At 42.6% G+C, this 24,728-nt stretch overlaps 1 protein-coding gene across 3 annotated transcripts in view; it reads left to right on the top strand.

The window, feature by feature from the left end:
• The window catches only part of LOC308094463 (activated CDC42 kinase 1-like), a 146,036-nt gene that overhangs the window by 105,359 nt on the left and 15,949 nt on the right, over positions 1 to 24,728 (top strand). For 2 of the 3 annotated variants that reach the window (XM_080441128.1, XM_080441126.1), the window contains 9 exons: positions 379 to 525; positions 2,428 to 2,522; positions 3,783 to 3,977; positions 7,223 to 7,314; positions 8,818 to 8,853; positions 10,020 to 10,516; positions 18,724 to 19,455; positions 20,092 to 20,313; positions 21,802 to 22,065. In XM_080441128.1, the coding sequence (XP_080297254.1) occupies positions 379 to 525; positions 2,428 to 2,522; positions 3,783 to 3,977; positions 7,223 to 7,314; positions 8,818 to 8,853; positions 10,020 to 10,516; positions 18,724 to 19,455; positions 20,092 to 20,313; positions 21,802 to 22,065 (2,280 nt within the window). The remainder of the gene's footprint in view (positions 1 to 378; positions 526 to 2,427; positions 2,523 to 3,782; positions 3,978 to 7,222; positions 7,315 to 8,817; positions 8,854 to 10,019; positions 10,517 to 18,723; positions 19,456 to 20,091; positions 20,314 to 21,801; positions 22,066 to 24,728) is intronic. The other variant, XM_080441127.1, reaches the window with a different exon arrangement.

Genomic DNA, 24,728 nt, shown 5'->3' with positions numbered 1-24,728 from the left:
CTGTGCCGCGCTACGAGCTTATAGATCTGCTATTTTTGAAAAATCTTGAAAATTTGTGCAAATCTTTGAATGTGTAATTTAAAGCGAACACAGGCAATACTTTGATGACCAGCGGGACCGGTAGGCGGACCGGTAGGCGACACAAAGGAGACTCTTTGTGTCTCCTACCGGAATCGGTCATCAAATTATTGGCTTAGGAATGCGACAAAAACAAACAAAAATATCCATCAATTCAAGTCTCCATGGGGTGACTAATGGATAGGAAAAAAAAGTCTTTTTGGGGGTGAACTATCCCTTTATCCCTTTATCCCATGTGAACTTCTGCTAAACACCAAACACATCTTTCATCTTTTTTTGTGACTCCATCGTGTGCCTCAGATCCTTCATAAGATCGACAAGGAGGGCGAGCGTCTCCCCAAGCCAGAGGACTGTCACCAGGACATGTTTAATGTCATGCTGCAGTGCTGGGCACAGAAAGCAGACGACAGGCCTACCTTTGTTGCCCTGCGAGAGTTCCTGCTCGAGGTAGGTCAAGTAAATCAAAATGCTGCTTAATGCTTGCGTTCACACTGGCAGATACAAAAGATCAGTGGTGGAAAGTAACTAAGTACATTTACTTTACTGTACTTAAGTACAATTTTGAGGTATTTTTTTTACTTTACTGGAGTATTTCCAATTTTCAGTACTTTTACTTCTACTCCACTACAATTATTTGAACACTTTGTTACTTGTTACTTTGTAAAACATTAACCACTTCAGACCCATACTTTGGCTATTTGAAAATAGCAGATCTACAAGCTCACAATGAGCTTGTACATACTGCTATTTTTGAACATTTTTGAAAGATCTTGAAAGGCATTTGTGGGATCGGCCTCAGGTCTAGATAATCGCTTAGTCACACAAATGGGTTGTAATCGGCATGGGTCCTGATAGCACTTTTAGCTCATAAAGGACGTTATGTGATCTTCAGAGCCTTTAATCTTTATTCCCATGCAAAACCCTATTGTAACTTAAAACCCTGATGGAATCTTTGACAACGTCAGGGATCAGTTCTGTCATAAATGGACACACAGCTCCACCTGGTGGAGGCTTTTAGCACACACTAACTAACCAGCGACTAGAACAGGTGTTCTCAGACTTTTTTCTTACACCTCATTTTATGTGGGACAGTTTTTTGGCAAAATAACGCATGATTTATAAACAAAGCACACGTCGGTTGCGTTGAAAAGGAACATTTATTTTGGAAATGCATTTACAACGTAAACGAATGCTGCTGGTTTTGATTCTTCAATCAATGTAGTTTAAAAGCCACTGAACAGCGTTTCTGTATACATTATGTAAACGGAAGCATGTACAGTATAGCCAATATCTGTTGCCAGAACCTTGATGTCGGATGGAAACCTCATCATGTCCAAAACTGTTACTTTTCAGGATTCAAATTCTTAACCCATTAAGACCTGGAGAAGCATCTGTGTCATTTTTCGATTTGAGCTAAAAAGCATTATTTTACACATTGGCTATTCAAAAATAGCAGATCTACAAGCTCATAGCGCGGCACCGAGTGCCGCGCTATGAGCTTGTAGATCTGCTATTTTTGAAAAATCGTGAAAATGTGCGAATCTTTCAATATTCTTGTAACGCAATTTTTTTACTCAAATCTTTGCTTCTGGGGGGTCCCTGGAACAACATATTTTGAGTTGGGGGTCGGTGTCCAAATACATCATTTTGGGGGTCCTTGACATGAAAAAGTTTGAGCACCACTGATATAGTAACATACTTTTTTCAGAATACTGTTGGGATTTAGAAGACATTTTGTAGAATTGGCTTCAGGTCTTAAATTCTTAACACATTGATTGCCAGAATTATTTCAGATTTTTTGCATTTTCATGCCAGGGTTTTTACATTGAAAAAAAAAAGTACTCAGGAGCTGAGATACAAAAAATTTAAAATTTTTAAGTTAACAAGGAAGTGGATGGGAGTCTAGATCTTCGACAAATCATATCTCCTTGGTCTTTGGGTCAAATTAAAAAATAAAAAAAATAACTTTTTTTTTTTTTGCGTTTCAAATCAGACTTAATGGGAAGGATACATTCTTATTTTTTCAGTTGTCAATGTGCAACCCCACCATCCATCACCATCACCTCCTCCGCCCGACCCCACTTCTGGTCCCGACCCATAGTTTGAGAACCTCTGTAGCAGTGGTTCTCAAAGTGGGGTCTGGGGGGGGGGGCTTGTTCCAGGGGGTCCCCAGCAAAATGTGTTAATACAGCATCACGTGTGTGTGTGTGTGTGTGTGTGTGTGTGTGTGTGTGTGTGTGTGTGTGTGTGTGTGTGTGTGTGTGTGTGTGTGTGTGTGTGTGTGTGTGTGTGTGTGTGTGTGTGTGTGTGTGTGTGTGTGTGTGTGTGTGTGTGTGTGTGTTGTTTCAGACCATGCCCACAGACATGTGTGCTCTCCAAGACTTTGAGGAGCCAGACAAGCTGCTGATCCAGATCAATGATGTCATCACCATCATCGAGGGCAGGTGGGCGTGGCCACAGCTACAAACCAGTACAGCGTCTGAACTGAGAGCATTAGTTTGCTCTGACACTGTGTGTGTGTGTATGCTCGCGTGCATGTGTGTGCTTCTGCACTAGGTCGTGATCTTAAACCCTATATACTTAATGGTGGTAGGGGTCTGTACTTGGCCGCCATACACCACACACCAAATCTCTTAGCCAAAAATAGCAGATCTACAAGCTCACAGTGCGTCACAGAGCTATTTTTGCCGAAAAGATTTGGTGTAGAAGGGGATCAAAAGGAAGAGGCCAAGTACACACTCCCTGGGGACCCCCCGTTCAACGATCCAAGGTCCAGTAGGATTATTTCAGCCTAAAGGCGGTTACACACCGGCGAATATGCGAATATACGCAAAATTCGGACTCGTTCCGAATAATTAAAAGACGCTTTTTTCGCTCCGAAACTGGTGTGGAAGCTTGCATTGACTTTATAAGGTTTTTTAAAAAAACGTATTATTCGCATGAAAAAAATCGCCCCGGTGTGTAAGGACCTTAAGACCTACACCAGACCTACACCAGTGGTTCTCAACCACATGATTTTGAGAGGGTCCCCAGATGACAGTAAAGTGACAATTTAAAGACCTTTTTAATACAAAAAAAAATGATAAGAAATTAAAAGAAGAATAAGACCATTACTGCATCGAAAGTCATCAACAAACTATACTATAAAAACTGGTCAAACATTGGCGAAATTGTCAAATAATGTAAGAAAGAGGCAAAGATTGTTGTGCTATTTTCACAAAGTTTATCTGTGGAACTGAGTCAAACTTAACTCATTCACTGCCAGGCTTATTTCAAGCTTGTTGATCCCTATGCCACAGGCAGGAAAAATGAAAAAATGTGATTTTTTTTCTCCGTTTACATTTTAACATTGAAGTGGATGGAGCATTAACTTTTTGAAAATCGTTTTCTCCTAGTTCCTTTGAGATTTAAAAAAAATAAAAAATTAGGTGACGTCAAAAGACGTCATTGGCACTAATGGCACACTGAAAACGGCCGTCAAAAGACGTCATTGGCACTCAATGAGTTAAATGTAATGCCTCAACCCTACAATTCCAAGTGCTTTCAGGGTGGGTGGCTCCCCAGTTCAAAATTGATTATTTTGGGGGGGGGGTTGCCGCCTGAAAAGGTTGAGAACCACTGCCATGGACCTGCCCATAGCTACAGACCCCCTGTCGCTCATACGAAACCACCTCCACTCCATGGTGTTGTGTGTATCTCTCTAGGGCTGAGAACTACTGGTGGCGTGGTCAGAACAAGCGGACCCAGAGGGTGGGTCCGTTCCCCAGGAACGTGGTGACCTCGGTGGCGGGCCTGTCGGCCCACGACATCAGCCGGCCGCTGAAGAACAGCTTCATCCACACGGGCCACGGCGACACGGACCCTCACCGCTGCTGGGGCTTCCCCGACCGGATCGACGAGTAAGCAAACCCCCCCCCCTCTGGACCGTACACCGCTTAACCCATTAAGACCGGGAACGCATCTGTGTCACTTTTTCATTTGAGCTAAAAAGCATTATTTTTCACTTTGGCTATTCAAAAATAGCAGATCTACAAGCTCATAGCGCGGCACCGAGTGCCGCGCTATGAGCTTGTAGATCTGCTATTTTTGAAAAATCGTGAAAATGTGTGCAAATCTTTGAATATATATTGTTTAAAGCAAAAAAAATGTACTCTATTCTTTGCTTCTGGGGGGTCCCTGGAACAAAACATTTTGAGATGGGGGTCGGCGACCAAATACATATCATCTTGTGGGTCCTTGACATGAAAAAGTTTGAGCACCACTGATATAGAAACATACGTTTTTTCAGAATACTGTTGGGATTTAGAAGACATTTGTAGAATCGGCTTCAGGTCTTAATGGGTTAAAAGATTGCTATTTTTTAAAAATCTTGAACATCGAAGCGAACATTTGTAACTCAAATCTTTGCTTCTAGGGGGGGTCCCTGGAACAACATATTTTGAGATGGGGGGTCCGTGGCCAAAGACATATCATTTTTTGGTGGTCCTTGACATGAAAAAGGTTGAGAACCACTGATATAGAAACATTAAGTTCTTCAGCAAACTGTCAGGATTTAGAAGACATTTGTAGAATCCCCCTGAAGCAAAGATAATTGAGTTACAAATGTTTGCTTTAAAAATATATACAAGGCCCAGACGGCTGGCCTTGCAGTCTGGGCACCTAGATTGCAACCTGACAGCGTGTCGCGGGTTCGAATCCCGATCCCGAAGACCTTTGCTGCGTGTCACTCCCCATCTCTCTCTCCCCATTTCCTGTCTATCTACTATATACTATCAATAAAAAGGCAGGAAAAGCCACAAAAAAATAATACCCTATATATTCAAAGATTTGAAAAAAAAACTATATTTTTCAAAACCGCGGCACTCGATGACCTTCATCATCAGAAATTCATAACCTTTATTTAGGCCCTGAATTAACGCCCTACTACTTGATCATACTACAGAGTCACTCAAAAGTAGCAGATCTGCAAGCTTGTCGATCTGCTGATTTTGCTATTTTTTTTATGTGAATCCTGAAAAGTTGCAGTTTTGGACATACAGTATGAGGTTCCCACCGGATGAGACGACATTGTACAACAAATAGCAGAAATTGCTGATCTACAAGCTTTTCAATGAATCGTGCGCTTGCAGATCTGTAGGTTTAGCTATTTTTGTTGTATCATTCTTTAAGATTTTGAATTATGTTTGTGAAACTTTGCCCAAAATAGGGAGGGGCCTGGTTGATTATTGACCCAGTTCAACACAATTGATTCCATTCAATCACTCAATTCCAGCTGCACAATATCAAGACATCCCAAAGAAATGTTTTTAATGATTCACTGATGATCACTGCTGTGCAAGAAGGAATTTATTTATAAAGACACAGTCAAACAATATTATGATTAATAGGTCCAACATCATGGTATTTTGGAAGCTTGCCCAGCTTTTTCTGAATGAGAAGAAATGTTACTCTAAGTATTTACCAGTAGATGGCAGTAGCACTTTATTTTAGATGTCTACCTGGTCAAGTTGCAGTGGTGGAAAAAGTACTCAAATGTTCTACTTGAGTAAAAGTGTCAATACCACACTGTAGAAATAGTCCGTTACAAGTAAAGGTCTGGTATTCAGAATTTACTTTAGTAAGAGTACGAAAGTATTGGCATCAAGATATATTTAAAGTACCAAAAGTAAAAGTACTCATTATGCAGAACGTCAAAGTTTTCAAAATGTATAAAAATCTTTTGAAAATAGCAGATCTACAAGCTCACAACGAGTCGCAACACATTGTGAGCTTGTAGATTGGCTATTTTAAAATAGCCGAAATATATATAGAGCCTAAGTGGTTAATGTATGTTTAGTAATACATATCTAAATCTAAACTAAAGTTTTCAAATAATTGTAGTGGAGTAGAAAGTACAATATTTTCCTCAGAGATGTAGTGGAGTAGAAGTAAAAGTATTGAAAATTGGAAATACTCCACTAAAGTAAGAAATACCTCAAAATTGTATATTTAAGTACAGTACTTAAGTAAATGTACTTTGTTACTTTACACCACTGGTCAGTTGAGCTGTATAAAGTCTTGTTGAGATTTAGCATATGGATTTTCAGTGTTGTACTGTTATGTCGATTTTTATTGAGTCTTTGGGCAACAGTTGGAACCTCTCAGACCGACAAACTGATTGCTTCAACAGCCCAATAAACCATTTGCTAGAGAGCTTTACAGCCAGCTCAACTGGGATTTAATGGAGCCAAGGCACATACTGTAGTCCAGTGCTTATCAAACCTTTTCATGCCCCAAAAATGTATCTATCCATGGACCCCATCTCAACATATTTTGTGCCAGTGTGTTTTTAAAATGTTTCAAAGAATATTCCAAATTGTTCCAAGATCTTTTTTAAATAGCTGGTATAAAAAGCTATTTTCAAATACGGGGTTAACGTCGATAAAATGATTTTTATTAATTTGGTTGGGGACCCCCTGGAACCCCCTCAAGGATCCCTGGGGGTCCCCAGACAGAGGCAACGAATATAAACATCACACAAAGCATGGTTTTGCCTACAGTATTATGTGACCAGGTACAATGGTTTGGGACACAAGGGGGACGTGGCCATTTTTCATCATTTTTTACAGATTATGAAAGTAATGAAGGCTTTCAAATGATGTGTCACCCATTGAAGTCGGAAAATATTTGAAGAAGATATGGTCATTTGAAGCTTGTTAAGCCAGAATAGGCACTTGTCAGGGCTGGTAATGGCCGTGAACAACGGGTAATTTATTCAACCCATAACCACTCCTCTAATCAGTCAGCTGTCAACTCTATAGAAACATGAAGCAACACAATTAAAATATTGCCCTCTGTTACAACACATAAAATACTACCATATACTCGCAGACCCACGCACTAGAGTAAACACAGCTCTGCCTGTTATCAGTAGAACAAGCCTGGTAGAAGGACCATGACATGCATGACGTGGTGTAGAACCAATAGTACGGCTACTGTGAATCATAAAGATAAATACTTAAAAGTAGGAACAGCTGACGTATGTGTTGACACAGTGATGACTAGAGCCTAATTTATACTCTGTCACAACTTCACAAGGTTACATATTCCCTACCCTACCCTAAGTCTCTCTCTCTCTCCCTCTCACTCTGTCTCTCTCTACCAGCTTATACTTAGGTAATCCGATGGATCCACCTGATGTTCTAGGTCCAGACCTCAGTGCTGCTCGCCCCACCCAGCTTCCAGGTCGATCTAAAAGTAAGTAGCGCTCCTTTTTTAACTTCCTTTAAGACCCGGGGCCGATTCTACAAAATGCCTTGTAAATCAGTTAGTTCTCAAGATTTTTCAAAAATGTTCAAAAATAGCAAGTTTTTAAGTACAGACTAGGGTGTTAAAAAACCCTAACCGGGATCCTGAAATAACTTCAATCCCATTTCAAAAGTAGCGAAAACAGCAGATCTACAAGCTCTCTGTGTCACGATGCGCTGTGAGCTTGTAGATCAGCTATTTTAGCTACGTTTGGCAATTTCTGTGACATGTCTTTTTCTTTTTCGTTTTCATCAGGATGAGGGACAATCATTTGAGCACTTAGCACAGGACAGAACATGAATAAACATCTTTGTAAGCACTCAAAACTAAGTGCTAATATTTTAACTGTCGTGAAAGCCGGGGACAGTTTGCTTAGTGAATGTTGAAAACTGGGACAATTTGGTTAGAAAATGTTGAAAACCCGGGGCATTTTAGTGTTTCAGAGATATTTGTCGAGACTCGGGACACCCAGTTTGAAACCGGGACGATACCATACGATAATATTTCATTGTCAGCTCACACCGAAATTTGTCATGCGACCCAGCAGCCACGTAATACACACACATTTGACATAACACAGAAACAAAACAAAATTACATACATAAAAACATGAAGGGCAATGTCCACCGCTCAACCTACCCCTTATAATTTATAAGGGGTAGGTGTATGTACACTGTATCGTCTTCCTGAAGGCCGCAACCTATATTCTCCATACAAAACATGTGTCTAGTGTTTGAAGTGATATTCCTTGCCAACCTTAGCATACCTGTCTATCCGACAATCGGATGGACAAGGGCGAACACAAGGAGGAGCAGTATTGTTAGCGATTGATCTCGCAGTCGGAACACTCATTCAGTGATGATCCTGTGTCCTTTGGTACAGTACGCCGACGTATTGTTATGACTGGGATTGTCTTGATCAATAGAATAGCGGGTACATTTCTCACAGAATATTGCCCTCATCATTTTTGTTTAGAGTTACTGTATATGATTGGGTCAGCTCCATTGAAGACGAGAGAGACTGTCAGAAGTGCTTGCTTTTGATTTCTCCCTGCGATGGCTGGCTTGCTAAGCGTTTTTCTTTCTTTTAGCTATATATACACAGCCTCACATTCGCCTCGTTCCTTTAGGTTTCTTCTTCCTGTCGTTAACCGCTTAAAGCCATATTTTATACCTCATTGTGCGGAAATAGTCGGTCTACAAGCTCACAACACATTGCCAATGCAACGCGTTGTGAGCTTGTAGACCGACTATTATCGCTATTTTGGTTAACACTTGCTGCTGCTCTCTTGTGCTTTCAATTTTGCCTCTTACTGTCTTTTACGCTCTCTCTCTCTCTCTCTCTCTCTCTCTCTCTCTTTTCTCTCCCTCTCTGCGGCGATGGTGGTGGCGTTTTTGTTTTATTTGTGCTTTTGTTTGTTTGTTTGCTTTTGTTTTTGTTTCTCCCTCCCAGAGGAGGCCCCTCCTCGCCCACCTCAGCCAGTCAAGAGTAAGTGTGGTCTCTCTCATCAACACCTCCTCCTCTCCCATTGCTCCTGTCCCCTCTGTTCTCTCCTAGCTCCACTTTTCCAAGGTACACACCCTCAAACTTTCAACTCAAACTCAAACTGAGCCCCCCCCCTGCCCCTTTTACCCGTCTGTAAAAAGTGCCCTCGTCTTCAGACCATGAATTCAGCATTTACTATGGTGAAAGAAATGCAAATGTCCCCTCTCCATGCCGTACATTTTGGCAGCATTTGAGAGAATTGCCTTTTTCCAAACTTACGAACGAGCTTGAATGCAGCATTTTATGTTGAAAGAATTGCCCCCTGTGTATAAATCCACGCGGTACGCCGCATCTCCAGTAAGAGTTTGGTTATACTAAGTTGAGCGCGATGTCTCGCGCCGAAAATCTTGTAGATCTATGCTATTTTCACAGTTTTTGCCAAAAAGCGCCCTTTTAGAAATGTCAGCCTCTGCTCCTCTAACATTCTCTGCACGTCCCTGCCTCTCTCCCGCTGTTGGAAGAAGTACTCATATTTTTTAATCGCTCTCTAACTGGTGCCTGGTGTGTGTCGTGTCAGTGCTGCTGCTGCTGCTGTGCAATTAGTGACTAACACTAGAACTAGGCAGGTTGCTACAGTATAGAATGGTGGGCGTGGGTCTTTATAGTTTGGTATTTGTGGAATGCGTAGGACTACAGTGCAGTGGAAGGGGGCGCCGTGTCATTCGCTCCTGACTGTCTCCAGTATATCATTGCGTAAAAGCAGTCTTTCCCCAAACAGTCGGGCGGGACAATTCTTTTGGGTCACGCAACCATTTTTATGGGTTTGCGAGTAAATAATCCTTTTTTATTTCCTATATATACTGTATACGTATTATTTCTTCAATGGATTTTCTAAAATAAAAATCCATGCATGTATAAAAACTTTAAAGAAATAGTGAGAATAGCACATCCACAAGTTCACAACGTCTCGAGAGATGCGTTGTGAACTTGTACATCGGCTATTTTCCCTACTTTTGAAGCAGGACGTAAGTTATTAATTCATAACATATTTTTGTAAATTCGGATTCGGCGGGGGGGGGGCGGGGGACATATCAAATTTCTCTTTCGGGGTACGAACCCCTGGCGTAAAAATGAAAAACAAAATCGATGTTAAATTGTCATTTTCCCAGAGCCGTGCTACGACCCCGTCACCGGCGAGGAGGAGGACCTGACCTCCACCACTGGACTCAAGAGGCTCTCGCTGCGCAAGGCGCCCGTCCCCGTCAAGGGCCTCAAGCTCAAGCCGGCCGCCTGGGTCTCCGCCTCCAAGCAGGGCGGAGGAGGAGGAGGGGCCAGGGACCACCACCACCACGCCCCCAACAACAACAACAGCAGCAGGGAAGTGTCGCTCATAGACTTCGGCGAGGAGGAGGAGGAGGAGGAGTTCCCGGCGCCCACCACGCCCACGCCGCCCACACCCTCCCCCGTGGTGGAGATGATCCCGATCCCCACGCTGGCCAGGCTGGCGCTGCAGGCGGACAACATCCTGGACCGCACGCCGCCCCAGAGCCCGTCCAGGACGCTGCCCCGCCCCCTGCACCCCACGCCCGTGGTGGACTGGGACGCCCGGCCGCTGCCGCCGCCGCCCGCCTACGACGACGTGGCGCAGGACGAGGACGATATGGAGGTGTGTGTATGTACAGTATGTATGTACAGTAGCCTGGGACCAGACGAATCTGCCAGTGCAAAAAATAAAATTGCACTCGGCGATTTGGGTCTGGCACCGCTCCATTGTGAATCCATTTCCTGCTCCCGAAGTCTGGGGTGACCAATCAGGGCCCAGTATTCAAATATGGGAGACTGTAATTGGTAGTTGGTTGTAGGTCTAACCAATTGCGTCCAGAGCCTTTGTTTTGATTCCGCCTGGAAAAAAATCTTCCTCATAGAAGCACCAGACTCATATCCACGCAGTGATATAGTCTGGCTACGCGAGGCTACTATGTATGTATGTATGTATGTATGTTTAGGGCAGTGGTGCTGAGAGATTAGGGGCTGGGTGATATGACTTACCAATATCATGACCAATATCACCATTATTTCAAACTTTTGCCTCGTTTGCGATTAAAGAACGGTTATTATTTCTATGCGTTGGTAGAACAGTGAAGCTGCCGCCGCCGCCTGGTGGTCAAATCTGGGATTGCAAGACTAGTGTGCTTGCTCGGAATACCTGTAGAGTAGACAGACACACAAAAAGGACACAGACACATTCAGACAGACACAGACGCACTTGTTTTCTTTATATTGGTAGGGAAGCCAAGCTGTAAATGACATTTTCATGTAAGTCTTGTTTATTAGAGTGGGTTAGGGTGACTCTTTTTGTTGAGAGAGACAGTATTGGAGGTGAGCTGGAGACTGAGGTGTCATGTTCTGATGGGAGTTTCATCCTTCCAGAGGCCAGACTTAACCCATTAAATCCGAGAACGCAACTGTGTCATTTTTTGATTTCTTTGGCTATTCAAAAATAGCAGATTTACAAGCTCATAGCGCGGCACCGAGTGCCACGCTATGAGCTTGTAGAGCTATGAGCTTGAGCTTGTAGAGCTATGAGCTTGTAGATCTGCTATTTTTGAAAATATATCTTTGAATATATATATATATATATAATTTTTTTTTAAGCGAACATTCTCAAATCTTTGCTTCTGGTGTGGGTCTCTGGAACAAAATATTTTAAATGGGAGGGTCAAATACATATCATTTTGGGTGGTCCTTGACATGAAAAAAAAGCTTGAGAACCACTGCTATTATAGCAACATGATTTTTATTTAATTTTTTAACTGTTAGGATTTAGAAGACATTTTGTAGAATCCCTAGAAGCAAAAAGATTTGAGTGAAAAATGTTCACTTTAAAAAACACGTATATTCAAAGATTTGCAAAAAAATCACGATTAAAAACAAAAAACAATTAGCAGATCTATAAGCTCGTAGCTTGTAGATCTGCTATTGTTGAATAGCCAAAGACATCTAAAATGACACGGATGCGTTCCCGGGATTGAATAGGTTAAAGCACTGTGACTCCCGGGTTTTATATAATTGGAACCTTATTATATCCACGAGAGGCTTTTGAATTGCTTCAATTTGCTAACAAATTGCTTACCTACCGCTGTGTTATCGTCTAATCAATGTCTCTGTGTTGGTTTGATTTAAATTACAGTGCATGGGAAAAGGTAATTAAAGCTCTTGTGAAAGTTTATCTTTTCTGACAGGCCTGTTCGGTTCGGGCCAAGATAATTTGGCACCCGTGCAAGATTGGAAAATGAAACTTTATTTCTATGTTCTTTGCTGAACCGACCTTACAGTAGCTTTCAGTGAAGAAAGCAGAAATAGTTTTTCATAGATTGAATAGACAGCTTCATAGACGTGTTTGACAGCACTAGCATTTTGTAGCGTTGCATCGTATTCATGTTAATGTGTATTTTCAGACAGTTAACCACTTAAATCCTCAAAGCTTAGACAACTTGTACTTCCCCCCCCCCCCCTACACAAACCTCTTTGCCGAAAATAGCCGATCTACAAGCTCACGAGGCGATGTGAGCTTGCAGATCTGCTGTTTTCAGCTAACGTTCCCCTCAGAGTAGGGATAGTGGTTAACCCTTTTCATATAGCAGATATACGAGTGCCGCGCTATGAGCTTGTAGATCTGCTATTTTTGAAAAATCTGATTTTTTGTTGTTGATTTTTTTCAAAAAACTGTTAGGATTTAGAAAACATTTTAAAGAATCGCCTCAGGTCTTAATGGGTTAATCTAAATAAGAAAGAAAAAAGGTTCCAATTATTTAAAAAAATGGCGGCCGGGACCCCCCGGGACCCCCCTGTTGAAGACCCCTGCTCTAAAACATAAGAATGTCCTGGTTTTCAACATTTCAGAAAGGTAGTGCACGCACATCCGTGGCCCAGGTGTAAGACAAGCAGAAGTATCACAAAAGAAAGTAGAGTCTGCACACTGGTAATGCTGAAGAAGCTCTGCTGTATTTTTATTGCGTCGTCAACGTTTTCGATGCATCAGATCTTCATCAGGACATATACCAGTGTGCAAACTCTACTTTCTTGTCTGGTTTTCAACATTCACGACCAAATAGTCCCAGTTTTCACCACAATTTAAATACTAACACTTGCTGTGAGTGCTTACATAGATGTGTTTTTCTTTTTATCACGTCTTGTTTTGTTCTGTCGTGCAGTGCAGTCACTAGGTGTGCTAAGTGCTAAATTGTCCCCCATCCTGATGAAAACACCAGGTGAAAATAGCGCCTCGGACCGGGCTGAAAACATGCCAAAAGTTGGAGTCATACTTCATAGATTATGTCACAGATGACTGATGTCACAATTTAATTAAAGGTCTATTTTGTGTCCCTGGTTCGATTCCCGGTCCTCAATCAATCAATCAATCAATCAATCAATCAATCACACTTTATTTATATAGCACATTTCATACAGCTGGTGCAACCCAATGTGCTTCACAGAACAAAAGAAGAAAAATATTAAAAGCATTTGTGAAAGGAAAAAGGACAATTATTTTTAAAATACAAAAAGATTAAGGTAAAAAAAAAAAAATTCAGAGAGCCGCCGGTTGTTGCAGGCTGTTACACATTTTAAGACACAATAGCTGAAGGCTTTTCCGTGCCTCTTAGTTCTACCATCTGGAACATTTAACCCATTAAGACCTGAGGCCAATTCTACAATTGTCTTCTAAATCCTAACACTATTTGGCTGCCAACTCCCATCTCAAAATTATTTTGTTCCAGGGACCCCCAGAATCAAAGATTTGAGTAAAAAGTTTAGCTTAAAAATATATATTCAAAGATTTGCACAAAATTGTTCAAGTTTAAAAAAAAATAGCAGATCTACAAGCTCATAGCGCGGCACGAAGTGACGTGCTATGAGCCTGTATATCTGCCATTTTTAAAAAATCTTGACACACACAAGCACACACACACACACACACACACACACACACACACACACACACACACACACACACACACACACACACGGTTGTAATGGGTACCGTTAATAGACCAGTGCCAGAGGACCTGAGAGCTCTACCAGGCACATACCCAGAGAGCATTGCAGACAAATAGGCAGGTCCATTTCCATGTTGTGATTTAAAAAACAATAAAAGGATCATAAAATCAATTCTAAAACTTACAGGCAACCAGTGGAGGGACTTTAAAATGAGTGTAATGCGTGCTCTCCGTCTGGTCTTAGTATGTGTGCTGCTGCCTGTAACCAATAAACGTGTTTATTTTTTCAAAACACAAGACAGGAGAGCATTACAATAGTCTATCCTGCTAGTGATAAAATTAAGCAATACTACAGTGATGCTCGCGGAACTCGGCTTCGCCTCGTTCCTGACCGCATCACTGGCGTGCCAATAATGTAAGGTAAAGCACACCCTCAAGTGTAATATTGCAATTATACAACAGTTACCAACAAAACACATCCAAATGTATTCATATTGTGGCGCAAATCATAATAAAAATGTTTCGCTATTATCCGTTTCCCTGTATAGAGAAGAGTTTATTTGACTGAGACAGTGATGTTGCTAGGTTTTCAATGTAATGGGTCCTGGGACCCAAGGGTGGTCTTTTAGATGGGTCCCAGGGACATTTTATGAGTCCCACAAAAATTCACACCCTACGTGGTGCAGTGCTTGGACCCAGTTCGGTGCCCCCCCGGGACGGTTTTGTCAACGGGGGGCAATAGAATACATTTAATCACAGAACCTTTTTGTCATTATTATTTTATTTTGTATCATTTATGAATGTAGAATTTATTTTTACTATTTATTGTGTAGCAATAAAAGTGAAACACTGGCTTACAGTGGAATTATTGGCAACTAAAGAAATAGGAATTCAAGAAATAATGAAGACAAATACTGACAATGCCTATTAACATTGGCTTGCAGTTATTGCACATAGCCAAAATGCAATAATAATTATTAGGCTTGTCATTGAGAAAGGAAAATAAAGTTGTCTTTTTGAGGAAAAGTGGAACCTTTTAAGTCACTTTAAGTTTAGCATGAGGGAAAGGGTCTCCCTCTTCAGGGAATTTCTTGATATGATATCTCTACTAGGCTACAGAAAACATTCAGTTGGCTATTAAACATACAAGACACAGATAATAGACAACCGGTTACTTACAGCTGCCATTAATTAGTGATTTTGATTGCCTTTGTGGTCAAATGCATAGGCTCAACGAGCCATCGTTAACCTGCTAATGTTACACAGCTGATTGGCAACATGCGTTAAACGCATCCATCACATCACTCTGATCTCCAAGCAAGTTGGAGAACACTCTAAAATCGTGGATTTGACTTTGGCTGGTCAATTTAAGAGATGACAATAGCAACAAAGGTTAGTAGTAGACCTGTATGTATGATGATCAGTTATTATTCCAGACAGTGGTCTATCCAAGACTTTTTTACATCTCTCTCTCTCTCTCTCTCTCTCTCTCTCTCTCTCGTCTTTCCACCTCTGTGTGTAGCGTAGCCTAACAGTGTGTGCGTGTGTGGGGGGGGGGCGAGGGGCTGTGCTGCTGCTGCTGCGACAACGTGTGTAACCTCGCATCACCAGTCTTTCCACCTCGGAGGAAAACAACGTGTGCGAGAGAGTCTCCACACAACGGTGTCTAACCGAGTTATACTTCTCCAGTACAAAGGTGTCTAACCGAGAATTATACTTCTCCAAACAATGGTGTCTAACCGAGAGAGTCCATGCAGATCACAGCAACTCATTTTACCGCAAATTATTTTATTATTTTCCTCTGTTGTTGGTGACAACTCTAGTGCGTCCCATGGACGCCACGACGGTGTCATGAATGCGTCCTTTCGCAATATTGTGCGTCAGCGACGCAGGACGCAGGCCTATGAGCATCTCTGCTGAGACATTAAATAGTCCCTGTAGCAGCGCTCTGAGGCACCGTCTCATCAACACAGCTGAGCTATCAATGCTTGCGCAGTGGAATGAATTCCAGTAGGCTATATGCTCCGTCGTACGACCGTGTCACGTGGCCAAAATAACTGATCTACAAGCTGACAACGCGTCGCGATGGCGACGCGTTGTGAACTTGCAGATCGGCTATTTTTGCCGTGCGATACCTGGCGACGCGTTGTGAACTTGTAGATCGGCTATTTTCGCCGTGCTGTTTGTTTTCCTACCGTGGGACAGCGTGACGTCACAGCACAGCTGTGCCAAATATGGTCTAATCAGGTGCGGACTGCAGTGCGGAGTGATTTATTTATGTGATTAGGCCCGTGCTATCATGCTGGTTTGAAGCACGGCTAGATAGCTATTTCAACCAATCAGATTGCTTGGTCGGAACTACCTGTTGTATAATTACCATTTCATTCACCATCTGGGATGTGATGCTACAGTATGTGTTGTTCATTTTAACTGCCGGCCTCAGGGTGTGTTCACATGGCCCGCCTGCCATGAAGAGGTGCTTTTTATGCTGACAAACTCACTTTATTTTGTGGTTGGTCAGCTGATAAAAAGTGGCCAAACATCATAGTATGCGCATTTCTCAAAAAGATAAACTGTTCTCAACCTTTAGAAAATGCTCCACTCCCCCCCGCCCCTCACTGAGCAACGCCTTTTAAAGGTGACCGCCTTTTGGTCATTTCTCAAATAGGTTTTCATGTTAACCCATTAAGACATAATGCAGATTCTAGATTTTTTTCTAAATCCTAACAGTTTTCTGAAAAACTTCTGTTGCTACTATCAGTGTTGCTCAAACTTTCATGTCAAGGAACCCCAAGATTATATGTATTTGGCCTTGTAAAATAATTATATATGTCTGTTATTTGTCATATCTGCCCTGTGCGACTTTTGTTTACGAAGCCAAAAATAAATGTAATTTTTTATTCATTATGTTCCATAATGTTCAATGACAGAAACACAATTAAATCGTTAATCGCAATTATTTGAGTGACAATTAATCGTCAACTAAAATGTCATAATCGTGACAGCCCTCCTCTAGCGGCGACGTGAGCGCTTCTGTTTGGTGATCAAACTGGGATCAAGTTCAGACAGATCTAATGCATCGTTACGTAATTCATAATCATTTATGTTTTCATCTGTGGCCTGTTATGGATGAGAGGATTTAAACTGCACACACTAGAGTCTCAAAGGGTCCCAATAATTGTCATGCTACTTCTTAATTCTACTATAAAATATGTTTTACTGATCTTCTTATTTTTTGGGGGGGATCAGATAATCATAGAAAATTTATTACATTTCCAATTACTGCAGAATGTAATATTATTGTCATTAAATGCAACAGACAATAATACATCTTGGCCAGAGCTGTTATAATGAGTACTGTTATCTGGATCTGCAGCACACTGACTTCACCAGTAAAGGTATTTTAATTTAGTACAACAAAATATCATTGATTTAACAGTACAGTACAATTTAATTTAAGTACATCAATGGCTTTAACCCATTAAAACCTGGAACTGTGTCACTTTTTTGATTTGAGCTAAAAAAAAAAGCATTATTTTACATTTTGGCTATTCAAAAATAGCAGATCTACAAGCTCATTACGAGCTTGTAAATCTGCTATTTTTGAAAAATCGTGAAAATATGTTCAAATCTTTGAATATATATTGTTTTAAACATTTTAACTCAAATCTTTGCATCTGGGGGTCCCTGGAAGAAAATATTTTGAGATGGGGGTCCACGGCCAAATACATATACATTTTGGGGTCCTTGACATGAAAATGTTTGAGAACCACTGACATAGTAACATAGATTTTTTTCAAAAAACTGTTTTTAACACATTGGGTGCCAGAGGTTTATTAAAATATTATACGTTGAGTGCCAGCATTTCTTCCATCCACTTGCGTTATACATTTCGTGCTGTGAGAAGCCCCGACGCGGAAATGCATGTAAACAAAGCGTGCGTGCGAGACGGCGGAGGGTCCCGACTAACGCCTGGAACAATAATATTTCCAACGCGACCCTCCATTGCAGCGTGATCGCCGATCGAAAACGGCTCGTTTCCACCACATTAAAAAGAAATGGAGATATTAAGCTTTTAATCAAGGAGATAACATTGAAAACGCCGACCGGAAGGATTTTTGACATGGAGCCACATCCAGCCTCTTCTTCTCAGAAACTGCTTGGGTGATGTCAAAGTTTCGTTTTAGCGCCCCACGTGGCCCACATGTATAAAAATAGAATTGGGTCAAAAACGGTCCGGACCGTTTTCGGCACTTCTCGTTTGGACCCTCAAAAACGGTCCGGACCGTTTTTGGCATTCAATGTGTTAAAAAATGGAGATTTTGTAGAATCGGAACCTCAGGCCTTAATGGGTTAATAGCTGCTGCCGGGCCCTCGGGGCAGCAATAACTTCATGTACTGTACTGTAGATATTCACTGTAATTGTCTGTCAGCATTAAACCATTGAAACCGGGAAAGCATCTGAGTCATTTTAGATTTTAACCACTTTAACCATTATGTTATACTTTGGCTGTTCAAAAATAGCAGATATACAAGCTCATAGCGCGTCACTTCGTGCCACGCTGTGAGCTTGTAGATTAGATCTACCATTTATTTGTTTTATCTTGAAAATGTATGAATCTTTGATCATATATATTTTTTTGAACTCAAAATCTTTGCTTCTGGGGGTCCCTGGAACAAAATATTTAGAGATGGGGGGTCGGAGGCCAAATACATATCATTTTGGGGGTCCTTGACATGAAAAGGTTTTGAGAACCGCCGATATAGAAACATACGTTTCTCAGAAAACTGTTTTAGTTAGGGACCCCCCCTCAAGGACCCCTGGGGGTCCCCCCCGTTGTGAACCGGTGGCTTAATGGTCTTGTCTCCAAACCAGGTGAGCTCCATCAACAGTGCGGACCAGCAGCAGCCACAGGAAGAGGAGCAGAGCGACGAACAGGAGGTGGACGGACAGCCCCCCGCCTCCAGGGGGGGTCTGGAGGACAACCTGTTCCTCCCCAGCAAGCAGAGCCAGGCTCTCTCCACGTCCTTCTCCCAGTCGGCCGAGATCTTCCAGGAGCTCCAGCAGGAGTGCATGAGGAGGCTCAACAACGTGCCCGCGGCGGGGGGGGCCCCTCCTCCTCCGCCCCAGTCTCAGGACCCCCCCCACCGGCAGATCTTCCTGTCCTTCGCCGAGGACAAGCCGCAGATCCCCCCGCGCGTCCCCATCCCCCCTCGCCCCGTCAAAAAGGGCGACTACGCTCCGGCCCGCTGGTCGGGGGACCACTCCCTGTCCCCGACGCCCACCGGCGCCGCGGAGGACGCCGCGGACCGCGGCAGCAGGGACCGACCGCCTCAGATCCCCCCCAGGGACCCCTTGTCCCAGCCGGGCTCCAGGACCCCGAGCCCCATGGGCCTGGTGGTGGGCTCTCCCCCTCAGAGAGCCTACTCCGTGAGCCCCAGTGCGCCCTGCCCCCCGGCTCCCCTCAGCCTCTGCTCCTCGTCCTCCTCCTCCTCCTCGCACCCCTACGGCACCTACCTCTCCACCTCTCCGGGTAAAGTCATGCCCACCACGCACAGCTTCGCCTCGGACCCCAAGTACGCCGCCCCCAAAGTGATCCAGGCCCAGGTATGCCCTGCCACCATTATTACATGATCGCCTGTTCGGCAGTTATTTGAGATGATCAATTATTTAGCGTAATCGTTTCCGTTCATCTGTATCAATTCGTCTGTTGGAACATTTTCATTCATTTTCGAATATAGTGGATCTGCATCGTGTGAGATCTTAGATCTGCTATTTCCACTATTTAAAAACATATTCGAAAGTATAAAATTGTTAAATATGGCCATAATACATGCTTTATTTTGATCATTGTCAGTAATTTCTTTGTATATGTAAGTTATTTGTCATACCTGACCTGTGCATTTTTGTTGTTTTACAAAGCCTAAAAGGCAAACAGAAATGTAATTTTGGTTCATATCATGTTCCAGTGTTCAAATACACATTTAAGTCCATACTCACAATTATGTTTTACCTAATTAACTACTTAAACCCCAGTATCCATAATGTATCCGTAATAGCTCACAATGCGTCGCATTGTGAGCTTGTCGATCTGCTATTTTCAGCGAAAGCTTTCCCCACAATAACAGAAAACAGAAAATACACTAGTATTGAGCCCTGAGGGACTCCGGTTACCCATATGGGGTTTAAGTAGTTAATCGTCAACTAACATTTCATGACGGTGACGTCAACCCCCCCCCCCAGGCCCAGGGGAAGGAGTCGGGCAGCAGCAAGGGCCCCTGCATCCTCCCCATCGTCCGGGACGGCCGCAAGGTCAGCAACACCCACTATTACCTCCTGCCTGAGAGGCCTCCGTACCTGGACCGCTACGACCGCTTCTTCAGAGAGGCCGAGTGCCTGACGCACGCCTCCGGCACGGAGGAGCGGCAGGCGCGGCAAGCCAACACGGCCACCGTCAGACCCATGGTAAGATCATAATAGTTTTTGACAAGACGGCAACAACAAAATGAAGCAGTCACCAACACGGTTCGATGCACCAATTAATATTGGCCATTAGGGGGTTAAAATGGCTTTTCTTCTAAAAGAGGATTCAAATAGTTATTGAGCTAACAAGCCTGCAGGTCCAACGGCAGGCTGTTCCTGAGTTTAGTGGCCTTGAGGGCAGTGGTGGAAAAAGTGCTAAAATGTTTTACTTAATTAAAAGTATCAATACTGCCATATAGAAATACTCTGTTACAGGTAAAAGTCCGGAATTCAAAAAATACTATTTTCAAATGGCCGAAATGTATACAGGGCTGAAGTGGTTAATGTATGTTTTGTAATAATAATCTAAATCTACAAAGTAACTAGTAACTAAAGTTTTCAAATAATTGTAGTAAAAGTACAATATTTGGATCCGAGATGTAGTGGAGTAGAAGTAAAAGTATTGGAATTGGAATTGTATCAACTCTGCTAGGTAGCTACTGTAGCTGCCAGACCATGAAGAGCTTTAAATGTTAAAGGACGACGTTACCCATTTTCAACCCGTCTTCATATAATTGGTCCTCACTAATGCTCATTATAGTATGGTGCCATTTTTGTCTTTATTCAACCTGTGTCTCAGAGGAGGGCTCACGAGTTCAGAAACCCGCCTACCGGTGACATTATCGATGCATGCTTTCTATTCCTGGAAAGTTACCGTGTTATTAATGGAAGCCATTGTTCTTGCGAAAAGAAAGAAAGAATCTGCCTAACGATGATGTGTGCCTAATGGGTTTCTGAAGTGTCCACAGCCCTCCTGTGAGACACAGACCGAGTAGGGAAAGAATGGTACCATTTTATCATGAACATTAGTGAGGACCAATTATATGAAGATAGGTTGAAAATGGGTGAAGTTGGGGGCACGGTGGCGCAGTCGGTAGCGCTGTCGCCTCACAGCTAGAAGGTCCTGGTTCGATTCTCGCCGGGGACGCTGTGGGTGCTGGGGGCGTGTCCTCTCCTCCGCGTCATCAGTGCCCATACCCTAGGTAGGGTTGGCGAAAGGGCCTTTCTGTGTGGAGTTTGCATGTTCTCCCCGTGTCCCCTAGGGTAGGTATCCTCACAAAAAACAGGGGGGAAAGGAACTGGTTGGAATAACGTGTTCCTTCCTCGCACTACGTCCTAGCGAGGAAACCCCCCCTTGTCAGGTGATAAGAAGCAGCCTGCTCACTCCACATGCATTGAAGGAAGCATGAGCTCAGTTCGAAGCTCTCCCCAGGCTGGCAGAGGGAGAGTAGCGCCCAGGATTACAGCTTAGGCAGTTGGCACTGGGTGAAAAAATGGGTTGCAAAAATCGTGGGATCAAAAATATTTAGAAGGAAAATGGGTGAAACCCGTCCTTTTAACAATAAAATCTCATAATCAGTTCTAAAAGTGACCGGCAGCCCGTGTAGAGCAGCTGAAACCGTGTGGTTGATGTGTCGGTGACCTCCGTAGGTGGTCAACAGCCAGACGCTGCAGGGCCACGCCCAGGGGGGACAGGGACTGGTCCAGGCCGGCGAGCTGAAGGCCAACTTCTCGTCCAACAACAACAGCAGCCTGGGCGGCGGCGTGGTGCGTTCCGGGATGAAGACCTCGGTCAGCCTGCCTCGGGTCTGCTCAGACGGGATGGCGGCGCCGGGCGGCCTGAGCTCTGGAGGAGGAGGAGGAGGAGGAGGAGGAGGAGGAGGAGGAGGCTGCACGGCCGACAGGGTCAAAATGGTGAGTGCAGATTTGTGCTGCTGTCGGGGCAGAAACCTCTCATCTCCATATTTTAACTTTTTGTGTTTTTCCCCCCCGTAAAATAATGCCCTACTTGATCATACTAACAGCGTCACACAAAAGTATCAAACATAGTAGATCTACAAGCTCGCGCCGTGTTTCAAGCTTGTCGATCTGTATTTTTTTGCTATTTTTGAATTTGAATGGTTGAAAAACTGTAACAGTTTTGGACATATGAGACAGAGACGATATGCTTGTTATTATTGTTTGAACCAGCCTTCTTCAGTCTCTGGCGTCAGACATGTCCATGTTTGGGCACAATCTGGGCATTAATACTCAAGACTCTAAAGAAAAAATACCTTGACATTTATTTTTGCATAAAATCTTTATATTATCATTAAAATCTTAGTGTTTTGCCAATTATTTGGCCGGGGCCGCATTCCACAGGTTGGGATTGATGGATTGATGGATTGATTGATTGAATCACAGGTATAGATAGAAGATAGATTCACCATGAGCAGTGAAACCTTATTGGCGAATGCTTAAACAGTTTGCCCTCTAGCTCGCCAATGACGGGTGTCAAAACCCTGCCTTATGTCAACATTAAATTATTATGTTGTTTTTTTTGTCTGTCACGGATTTCCGCTTTAATTTCTCCGCCTCGTGACGGCCATGATCCTACGCTGATTGCTTTTTGTAAATATGAATAAATATCGAGTGCTGTTGTTCCAGACAAATCCATCATACTTTAATTCCTGGCCACTCGAGTGTGTTGATCTCACTCCCAGAGTGTTGTTGTCTGTCTCTGTTAAAGCCAAGGATGATGATGTTGTCATCAACGAGACGAGGTTGGGAATCTGCACTGGTGGAAGAAGTGCTCAGATCTATTTTTTACTGATGTAAAAAGTAGGAATACCGCAATATAAATATACTCTGTTACAATTACAGTCAAAAGGCCTGTATTTAAACTTTCATTTGAATAAATATTATTTGCATAAAGATATACTAAAATAGGGATTTCTAATTCTAAATCTGCAAAGTTATTAGCAAAGGTGTGAAATAAATGTAGCTCAGAAAAACGTGCAATATTTGATTAAGTATAAAGTACGGCAAAATGGAAATAACTCTAGTAAAGTAACATTACCTCGACGTTTTACTCAAGTACAGTACTTGAGTAAATGTACTTGGATTACCTTCCACCACTGCCGTTAAAACCCAGGATGATGTTATCATCACAAAGACGAGAGGTTGGAAATCTGCCCCCAGGCATGGTTCGGGCTAAAACCCACGGGATGAGCTGGAGAAGGAGAAGGCCGTGCTCACTTGAATACCTGGCTACTTAGCGGGTAGACAAGCGTACGGGGATGTTAGAAATATCGTGCCCTAAGGGTACACCTCAAATGCTACCTACTTAGCGAAGCAAAACGAATGCCTTTCATCAATTGTTTGTTAACCCATTTATACCGGGAAATAATCTGTCATTTTAAGCTTTCTTTGGCTGTTCAAAAATAGCAGATCTACAATTTGTAGCTCATAGCACGGCACTCGGTGACGCGCTATGAGCTTGTTGATCTGCTATTTTAAATCTTGAACATTTGTGCAAATATTTGAATATATATATCTTTTTTTTAAAGCGAACATTTTTAACTCAAATCTTTGCTTCTGGGGGGTCCCTAGAACAACATATTTTGAGATGGGGGTCGGCGGTCAAATACATATAATTTTGGGGTCCTTGACATGAAAAGGTTTGAGAACCACAGATATAGAAACATACGTTTTTCAAAAAACTGTAGGATTTAGAGGACATTTGTAGAATCCCCAGAAGTGAAGATTTTAGTTACAAATGTTTGCCTTAAAAATATATATTCAAAGATTTGCACAAAGCTTCACTATTTAAAAAAAAAATTAGATCTACAAGCTCATAGCGTGGCACTGAGTACCGCGCTATGAGCTTGTAGATCTACAATTTGAACTTGGATTTGAGCTTGTATATCTGCTATTTTTGAATAGCCAAAGAAATGTAAAAAATGACACACAGATGCTTTCCCAGTCTTATTGGGTTAAGTGTCTTCATTGTTGTGCACAATGTGTCTTCATTTGCAGTGATGGAAAGAAACTACAGATGTGCCACATTTCAGAGCTTCACAGGCCCTGCCATTGGCAATTCATGGGAAAAATTCAGTGAGAAATACACACTTTTTCATGGAGAAAGTGGGACATTTGCCAGGTGTGAAATGGTGGGTGGTAGGTGTGAAATAGCGTAAATTCAAACAAAGGCTAATCAGGTGCGAATAGGAGGGGAAACTGTGGCTTTTCAGGGGATTTTCAGGGAAAGATCAGGGAAGTGTGAAGTTCTGAAATGGCACATCTGTATGTACCTGTACTCAAGTACTGTACTTAAAGGAGAATTTTGGACTAAAGTTTTCTTACCTTTTCTACAGTAGAACATTTTCATAACTCCACCCCTGAGCCACCACAGCTTAAAAGGTGCGCGGATAGGCCTTAGGTTAGATCACATATTTTAATAGCTTTTTTTTTTTTTTTTTTTTTGAGATCTGACGTTCATAGTGACAGAACACTGTCCCCAAAAAAAAAAAAAAAAAAAAAAAACAGAAGTCTCGCTAGACGAGATTGAAATCTCGAGATTTCAATCTCGTCTAGCG

This window comes from Gymnoscopelus braueri (genome assembly GCF_963280865.1).
Source record: "Gymnoscopelus braueri genome assembly, chromosome: 10".
In the NCBI taxonomy this organism is placed as follows: domain Eukaryota; kingdom Metazoa; phylum Chordata; class Actinopteri; order Myctophiformes; family Myctophidae; genus Gymnoscopelus; species Gymnoscopelus braueri.
Note: the sequence above shows the minus strand (reverse complement) of the source record. Positions and strands in the feature narration are given on the sequence as shown.